General features: G+C 37.0%; 1 protein-coding gene across 1 annotated transcript; it reads left to right on the top strand.

The window, feature by feature from the left end:
* Positions 1-1,971: 1,971 nt before the first annotated feature.
* On the top strand, positions 1,972-4,802 carry LOC149838376 (pectinesterase QRT1-like). The gene is made up of 5 exons (XM_090008238.1): positions 1,972-2,120; positions 2,566-2,755; positions 2,855-3,061; positions 3,595-3,830; positions 4,579-4,802. The coding sequence occupies exons 1-5, from the start codon at positions 1,972-1,974 to the stop codon at positions 4,724-4,726; spliced, it is 930 nt and encodes a 309-aa protein (XP_089864364.1). The 3' UTR covers positions 4,727-4,802.
* The last annotated feature ends 5,027 nt before the right edge of the window (positions 4,803-9,829 follow it).

The raw sequence follows: 9,829 nt of genomic DNA, 5'->3' as shown, positions 1-9,829 counted from the left end.
TTGGCGGGTTGACCCACCCGCCTAACCCGTTTATTAAACGGGTCAGCCGGGTTGGCATACCCCCAACCCGAACCCGACCTGTTTAATAAACGGGTTACACGGGTCGACCCGTTTATTAAACGGGTTGGCTTAAGCCCAACCCGAACCCGCCTAAGAGGCGGGTTGGCGGGTCGGGTTGGCAGGTCGTGTCAGAAATTGCCACCCCTATTCCTAATGGCCATAATCTTGTTGGATCCAAACCAAAGTCTTTCCAATTAAGACCAGGTGACCTGTGCAGCAAATTCGATGATAAACTTCTCAAACTGGGCGCTCATAGCCCCTAGGGGCGACCTGTGAATGTCACCAAGTTGATGGGACGTCACAAGTTCAAACCCCCCAATGGTGTCCCTTGCTGCATGGTCGAAGCTGGATGTACTCCTCAGTGGGCAGGGGCGACCTCAAGGGTGTGCAGTCAGTGGGGAGGGGGTGGTGTGGTTTCCTTTGATTATTCAAAAAAAAAAACAAGAACTCAAACTGGGGTTAAGTTGGCCATGAGTCCCTTACCAAATTAAGCCAGATCCATATCCAGATCTAACATGATATTCGGCTCCATCAAGGCCATGAGCAAAATTCATTAAAGAATGAATAGATGGTTAAAAATATTTTACATTAGAGAAGGTGGACGAAAAAAACAACATAACAAAATTAGTTAAAAAAGATAAATAATATATAGAGGTTTAATTCAGTTTTACTTTTATAAAACAAGGTAAAAAATGACATATACATTATATTTTTCCTTGAAATCAAGTTAGTATATAGAAACTACGAGGTTCAAATTCATGTCTCAACGTGATTGGAGCCTGAGATCTAATACAATTGGATCCGCATTTGAAGCTTTTAAAAATCATTTCTTTTTAAATATAACTTTTCATGTTCAAAACGTCTTTATCCGAAGAATGAGTTTTTTTTTTCTGATTTTTAGGAAAATTGAGGTTTCATTCTTTTTGGGTTTTTGAAATTTTATTGAAAAATATATATTTTAAGTGGAATATTGCTAAATATGTATGCATTAAGCATGGGCATGCTCGGCTTTATCTTTATCTGGATTTAGACCTAGCCGGACGATACTTTGCTTGAAAAGGTGCGATATTTTCAACATGTAGATTATTTTGAAAATATCTTGATTTATCTTGATTTGAAGATGATAAAAATAAATTTTAATAAAATTTCAACATTTTGTATTTTCTTTGAAATTTTATAATTATATACACTTTTGCATATTTTTTTTTTCATGCTTTCTCGAGGCCTATGTCATCCCAAGAAAAATAAAAAAAATTCAATTTGTCATGAGATTTTGTTTGTCGAGACAGGCCAAGTTCCCCTAAAGGGAGATTTGTGAGTTGTGTTGTGACATCGAAAATACTTGCTTGAGTTTCTTAAAAACAAAAAAGAAAATAATTGCTTGAGAAAGAAAGGAAAACACCGTCTTAACTCTCAGGCGTTTCACATTCCGAAAAAACAAAAGAAAAAGGAAGGAAAATCGGTTACAAAATATGCAGAAACTTAACCGCTAACTACTCTCCAACCACCATGATGGAGTATCCACATCCACCCTGCAAATTTTCCTTTCTTTTCTGCGTTTCTTACACACTCACCATGACACTCCACACTTCGTTAAAACAATGGCATTCCCATGCGAACGTTGCACTGTAGGCACTAGCCTCCTCTTCTCACCACTACGCTCCCCGTATTTATTGCCTTCACCCCTTCATGATCTTCTTATAAACCCTCTCTTCACATTCCGCAAAAACCAACCAGAAAGAGGGAAGGAAACGATCGCTGCACATTCAGGAGCGAATGGGCTCACATTGGTTTAGTCTTTTCTTGGTGTTTTGGTGGTTGGTTTTGAGTACCAACTTGGTTGGTTGTGAGATTTCTAGAGATCATATTGGTTGGGATGACTTTAGTATCCAGGGAAGTAGTTTGGGGAAGATGGAGATGGGAAACAGAGAGAAGAGCACGGTCATACTGGTGGAAAAAGATGGGAAGGGGGACTCTAGGACGGTTCAAGGTGCGGTTGATTTGGTTCCTGATGGTAATGAACAGAGAGTGAAGATTTTCATCCAGCCTGGGATTTATAGGTGAGTGAAGAATCAAGAGGGAGTGGGCAGAATTGGGCTGTTGTCTGTTCTTTCATGTTTCTAAACTTTGTTGTGTATAGTTTTTTCTTTGTGGGTTTTGGGTTAACATGGTAGAATTCTGTCTCTGCTTTGAATGCTCTTTGTTCTAGCGGCGAGCAAATTTTCTGAAGTTTTCCTTCTTGTTCTCTCTGGGATTTGATATATTTTTCTTTTGGTGGTTTTCTTGCGCGGTTTCTGCCAAAGAAATTCCATCCTACTCTCTCTCTCTCTCTCTCTCTCTCTCTCGTTAGACTGGCTGATACAACTTCACGTCTACTATGCCTTGTTTGGTAGTCTTCAAGAAGGCTGGGTAATAATTGCAGCTTCTGATTTAGTCTTTATAGAAAGAAATGCTATTCACTTCAGCGGCGATTGAATTGTTTCTTTTGTTTTGTTGTGGTTGCAGAGAAAAGGTGGTGATCCCCATAACCAAACCATACATTTCATTCATAGGCAACCAGAGTGACCAAACAGTGATTACATGGAATTTCACAGCTTCAGAAAAGGGCCATGATGGTCAAGCCATTGGCACCTTTCTCTCTGCATCTGTTGCCATAGAATCTGATTATTTCTGTGCAACAGGGATTACTTTTGAGGTAATCATTGCGCCCCTTTTCCAAAAGCCACTGATTGATAACACTCAAAAGCTGTAACCTGGTTTATTTTCCTTGTCTTTCTCGTTGTGGGGTTTGTAGAACTCAGCTCCAAGTGCACTTCCTGGTGAAAAAGGAAAGCAAGCAGTGGCATTGAGAGTTTCAGGAGATAAAGCCATGTTCTTAGGATGCAAAGTCCTGGGCTCACAAGATACACTGTTTGACCATATGGGCAGGCACTACTTTTATAAATGTGAAATTCAGGGTGCCATTGACTTCATTTTTGGCAATGCAAGGTCTCTCTATGAGGTATAAATTAGCAACATCTGAGCCTAACCCGTTTCTGTTCTTTCAAACCAATGGTGCCCACTGGCGTATAAATGTGAAGCACATTGTCTTACTAGAATTTAAATACTTGGATTCAACTTGGTGGATAATTTGCACAATGTTGTAATTTTTTTCTTTTGAGAAGAAGAAGAAAAATTACCATGCTGTAATTTGAGACATGCCTGTATCTACTGGAATCCATGTCTAGCAGCTACTAAGTTGAGCAAGTAACTTTTTTTCCCCCAGTATCTTATTAAACGGATTGATCATTTCTAGGAGTTTAAAGCCATTCTAGTCTTCAATAAACTCAATTGAATCAGTCCATCATCTTACTACGAGATCTTGAGACGAACAGGCTTGACTAACCATAAAGTCGGATTAAGCCGAGCCCCTAATCTATGGCCTTCACAACGATAGAAATTGAGGATTTCATTTACCTTGATTGTAATTTGAAATGAGGTTATGAATGCATATATTTGCATCCTTTCATAATCCTAATTGCTTGCATGAAACAGGGTTGTGTTCTACATGCAACTGCTGATAGTTATGGAGCAATAGCAGCATCGCAGAGAAACTCGCCATATGATAACTCTGGTTTCTCATTTCTTGATTGCAAACTTGATGGGTCAGGCATGCTGTACCTAGGGAGGGCATGGGGAAGATATGCACGGGTGGTTTATTCCTTGTGTGATTTGGGTGATATCATAATTCCACAGGGATGGTATGACTGGGGTGACCCATCAAGGAGAGGGTGAGTTTCCAATTCTTTTCACATTCTTCATGATTATTGTGCTAGTAATAGAATACTGGTGTTCTTTTTTTCATTTACAATTACAACATTTTCTTTTCTATTTTTGGTGACAAATAATGGCCTAAAATGTTCTTCCCTAAATATGGTATGGCAGAAAAGTGTCAATTTTATAAATTCCAGAGTGAATCAGTATAGCCCTGAAACAGTGGAACTCAACCCTTTACAAGCACTGATTGACTAAGCTCAGTCAAGTTGGTCTAAGTCTCTTGACCAATCCCTTAACTACTAGAACTTGAATTCTTGACTCTGCCTGCACATTTTTAAACCAGTCAGACCCAAGTCGGGGGCTAAGCAGTTGTTTTAGTCAAAAGGCCATCTTTACAAGTCAAAATTTCATATTATCTAAACAAGCTTTTGCAAGACTTGATAGTCTCAGTCCGATCTAGAGACTCACCTTAACTTTGTGGGACTTGATGCGTCTGCAACCCAGTTCTAGTTGTCTGAACTAGATTCCACTTGGCTTTAACGGCTCTCATGTGGTTTTTGCATACATTCAATTATCCATAAAACTGGGATAATTTGGGATAACGCCAGCTAGCATACACATCCAGTTTCCCAGTTTTCTTGATAAGGAAGTGCATAAAAACACTTGGTGAACATGATTAGCTGAGCAAAGACAGGGAATGAAGTATACAGCTAAACAGAACCTGTGGCCAAAGGTCTGATGTCCATTTTCTGTCATTTTCAGGACAGTCTGGTTTGCAGAGTACAGTTGCAAAGGAGCGGGGGCAGACTCTAGAGGGAGAGTTCCATGGTCAAGGACCCTGACCTATGAGGAAGCAAAGCCTTTCTTGACTAGTGATTATATTGATGGGAAACAATGGCTTAGATTGTAACTATTCCTGTCATACGCATCCCCACCCCCCACTTCTTTGTGATATCTCAAATGACCAAAGTCTCCATGCTTTTTCTTTGTGGAGGACATCAAGAGCCAAAAATAAAAAAGTAAAAATAAAAAATTTGGTAGTCGGGGAAAATCAGAGGCTATTATGATAGTGATATTTCGGACTCCAACAGATTAGTGCAATCAGTTTCTTGGTTATTATCAGTAAGTCACAGTGGAGCATGCCTTCTTGGCAGTTACGTGCAGAGCCGTTTCTTGTCTGTGGATGTTTGAAACCATTGGTCCACGTGGCCACGAACATCGTAGCCGTTTATGATGGTGCCGATCCCGTATCTCTTGCCCCCACTTTTGGTGAGGTAAAGAGATGCTTGTTATCAGCTCATTTCTCAATTATTAACTTATTATTATTATTCAACATGGTTTAGCTGCCAGCCCATGCGTGTCATCTGGTTCGGACCCAAGGTGAGTCCCAATCCACATCTGTTTTTATGATTCTGCTAAGGGGTCCTATCGAGTTGGCTATAAAAAAAAATCATACCCGGATTCTATAAGGATTATATGAATCAGACCCGGGTAAAATAATATTTCTTTTATCTATTTTGTGATGAAAAATCATGGGTTTTAATAAGAACTCAGGTCGGACGGGGTTTGGTATGTAATTTCACGAACCATACCTGGCTCAATAAACTAATTGAACCCTTTGGGTCCAACCGGTTTCTAATTGAACCTTTTTTTTAATCACCAAACCCTGACCCTATAGGGTTTGGTACGGGTAGTGTTGACATAACCCATTGACACCCTTACTTTATGGCCAGGTGTCAAATCGACTGATAAAACCAATAAATGTATTTTTATCCACCTCTATTTATGGATGACAGTGGACGGGGGGACAACGGGGCTCCACCCCGCCTCGCCCCGTTTGGACCAGGGATGAAGGGCATGAAACGGGGATGAAGGTTAAAATCTATCCCCGTGCCGGGATGGACTTATGCTTTTCCCATCCCCGCCCTGCACCGTCCCCAATCCTTTTAAGGAATGACTATAGACTAAGGAGAAATGGGGCCCCGCTCCGCCCCCGTTTGGACCGGGGACGGAGGACATGAAACGGGGATGTAGGCGAGGGTGGAGGTTAAAATCCATCCCTGTGCGGGGATGAAGGCGGAGGTGGAGATTTGGATTTTGAAACAGGGCGAGGGTGGAGACCTTGTCCCCCGCCCCGATCCACTGCCATCCCTACCTCATTTGGATGAAAAAGACTGTAAAAAAAGGGTTTAGGTATCTTAGTCAAAGAACAGGAGCATAATTGTTATAAAGGCTTAGCCTTCCTGGCTAGGAGCAATCATGGTTTGTCACCTGACATGCTAACTACCTTTATAACCTAGGTCCTTGCCACAAGGTCAAGCAACTTTTGGCAGAAAATAGGGAGAAAGGGACGTGTCTTTTAACGTCTTTAAAATTGAGCTAATAAGTATTTAAAGAAAACTAATTTAAGCTCAGATTTGGTAGAATCTTTCAACTTTTATTAAGGTGTTGAGTAATTTTGTTACGAGCAAATAGGAAAGACCAAAAGAGCGCTAACAAATGAGAAAATTAGGCAGGGGCATGTATGCTCTAAGCATAACAGCATGGCCCATAAAAAAAAAGGAAAGAAAAAAAAAGGAATTTAGAGAGTCTGGGCAGTGGTTGCGGGAGTAACAACTTCCAAATCATAATGGTAATGGCAAAATAAAATCTAAAATTCCGTAAAATATCTGTTGAACTGTAATGCCAGCATCCTGCTTCTATATCTTGTATTATAAAAGTCGCTAAGTCTTTTGGTATTCCTTTATGAAAGGGATATCAATTGATGAAAAAATACAATTGATTGGGCTTCTCATGCTCTGAGCAGAGAGTGGACTCACCTTTCTCCTTTAAGTATGAATTTCATACATGAGGTGTATATCCATCACTTGGCCATGAAAACTGAATGATGCAAGATTTTTTCTCCTACTATTGGAGTTTAACGCTTACATTAAAGTTCTAACAATTTGGTATTTCACCGATTTAGCTAGATGTCTCAATTAAACATTTCTTAATCTCATACAAGATACATGCTTTGAAAGCAATTTTTCTGATATGCATTTTGTCAAAGGGTCTGCAATAATATCAGAGGTTGGTAAGTAACTAACTGTAATTTTATTCTTTTCAATCATATCATAAATATAATGACATTTTACTATTATATACTTGTTTTTAAAGTTATCTGCTCCACTTTTCATGTGAGTGATTGTTGTTTGATTATCACAGTAAATTTATATTGGCCTGTTGGTTATATCATGTTTCAAAATACTGATGAAGCGACTTATCCAAATGACAAAAGTAGCAACAACACTGTAGAGAACATACTCAGCTTATTGAGTGTGTGGAGCCATATAACCTTGTTTTTTGCAAAACCAAGAAAATACCACCTCCTCCAAGAAAAAAATATATCTAGTTTTACTATCATCTCTGCCGCTAGTAAAATTAACATAAGAATATCCGGTCAGTTCTAAAGTATCATTTTGAAAACACAATTGCAAACTTTTAGTTCTTTTCAAATATCGAAAGATTCTTTTTACAACTTGTCAGTGAGGCAAAACATGATTACTCTGATATCGACTAACGAGGCTAACAACAAGGCTCACATTTGGTATCGTGCATAGCATAGTATACATCAAGCTTTTAGCAGCTTGTGCATAAGGGGCATTTAACCTTTCTCGTACTTTACCAGGACAATTATTCTTACTTAATTTTATACATTTTACCACAGGTGTTCTAACAAGCTTGCAATCACTCATTCTATACTTCTTGAGTATGTGATTACTGTATCTTTCTTGACTCAAGCTCAAAAGTTTAGAATTTTAATTTCGAGTGATTTTAATTCTAAGAACATAGGATACCTCTTTCATCTTGAATTGAGAATTTAGCCATTACTTGATTTTAACAATTATATCATTGTCATTTCCGGTCAAAAGAATGCCATCCACATAAATTGAGAAAATAGAGATTTTTTCTCACTTTTTTTAGACATAAACACAGTGGTTAAATCAATTTGTCGCAAATCTCAATGAAGCAATTGCTTTATGAAATTTTAAATACCACTGATATTACAATTGCTTGAGTTTGTATAGAGATTTTTTTAACTTATACACTTTATCCTCTTGGCCTTTAACAACACAACCTTCAGTTTGTTCCATAAAAATAGTTTCCTTTAGCTCACAATTTAAGAATGTTGTCTTAACATCTATCTGATGTAGATCTAAATCATAATGAGCTACAATGGCTACCATTATCTTTATTATGACAAATTTTGCAATGGAAGAATATGTATCAACATAATCTATCCCTTCTTTCTGAGAAAATCTTTTAGATACCAATCTAGCTTTAAATTTATCTGTACTTTCAGTGACTTCCAATTTTTTCTTTAATATCTATTTACAACTAATTGTTTTTCTTTCTTCAAGTAAATTAGTTAATTCTCAAACTTAGTTTTTCTCAATGGAGTCAATTTCTTCGTCCATGGCTTTCACTCAGTCTGTTGATTCATGTGAGTTTATTGTCTCATTATATGACAAATTATCTATCATGTCATCAAAATCTATTAAATAACATAGTTTCTCTGACAAATAGACACAATAGTCATCAAAATATAAAGGACGAGCTCTCGACCTTTTGTGACTAACATGAGTCTAATGCAAAGAAGATTAATCATTAATAGGTTCACTGTTACATAACTTCTCTTGATCACTGACAGTTAGATCATCATTACCTAAATCATAGCTAAGATAAAAAAGATCATCTTTGTTTATCTCAGAAATTATAGGTTCTATGCTTTGATCTTTCAAAAACACAATATCTCTACTATCAATTAGACCCATATCAGGATGATAGAATCTATAACCTTTGATTTCTTTGAGATATCCAATAAAAGCACATCTTATGGATCTGCTATCAAGTTTATCTCTTAATCAACCAATTACCTTTATATGAGCTATTGAATCCCATATTTAAAGATGACTAAGATTTGGTTTTCTTCTAATCCATAACTCATAAAATGTAGAGACAATGACCTTATATAAAACCCTATTTAGTATGGATGTTGTATAAATAATTTCTCCCCAAAATACTTTGAGTAATGAAGCATGAAACAATATACACCCGACCATGTCAAGAAGATTCTTATTATATCTTTTAGCCACACCATTCTATTGTGGTGTTATAGGTGTTGTTGTTTGAGGTTTTATTCAATTCAACTTACAATATTCAATAAATTTATTTGAGGTATATTCGCCTCCTCGGTTAGACCGTAAGACCTTAATTTTTTTTTCAAGTTGGGTTTCAACTTCTTGACGATATTTTTTAAATTTATCTGACGGCTTATACTTATACGCTATAAGATATATATATATATATATATATATATATATATATATATATATAATCTTAAATAATCATCAATAAATGATATGAAATATTGCATACCTTTATGAGTTTGGGTCATAAAAGGTCCATAAATATATGAATGAATAATTTCTAATAATTTAGATGATCTAATTAGATCAGTTGAAAAATGTTTTCTTATCATTTTTCTATAAATACATGATTCAGATCAATGAAAGAATGTTTCTTTAAAGTTTGACATTAAATTTTGTTTGACTAGTTTCTTCATTTTCTTTAAATTAATGTGTCCTAACTTCTAGTGCATACGTCAATATCTACATTAAGGACATTATCAATATAACCAGAAGTAGATGCTATTTTATTCACATAAGAAATATTGATTTTAAACAACCTATGGTTTTTGTCAAAGACCCCACCAAACATAACCTAACCATGCTTTCCCACTGTGACCTTTCTTGAGAAAAACCTAACTTCAAAGAATCTACCCACCATCCAGAAAGTTCTTGGGCTGCATATGAATACTCTGATATCACATAGACTATATCATGCCTCTCTTACTACTCGTCAAATCTGTTATTCCGTTATTATTTTGGTTCTGACGACTTCGACAATTTAGCTTGATATATTCAGGTTTTTCACACTTGAAAGACTTCACCTGAGAGGCAACTTTTGGAAT

Source organism: Nuphar pumila, chromosome 5 (assembly GCF_984573655.1).
Source record: "Nuphar pumila chromosome 5, dmNupPumi1.hap1.1, whole genome shotgun sequence".
Classification (NCBI taxonomy): Eukaryota; Viridiplantae; Streptophyta; class Magnoliopsida; order Nymphaeales; family Nymphaeaceae; genus Nuphar; species Nuphar pumila.
This window is presented reverse-complemented; position numbering and strand designations above follow the sequence as displayed.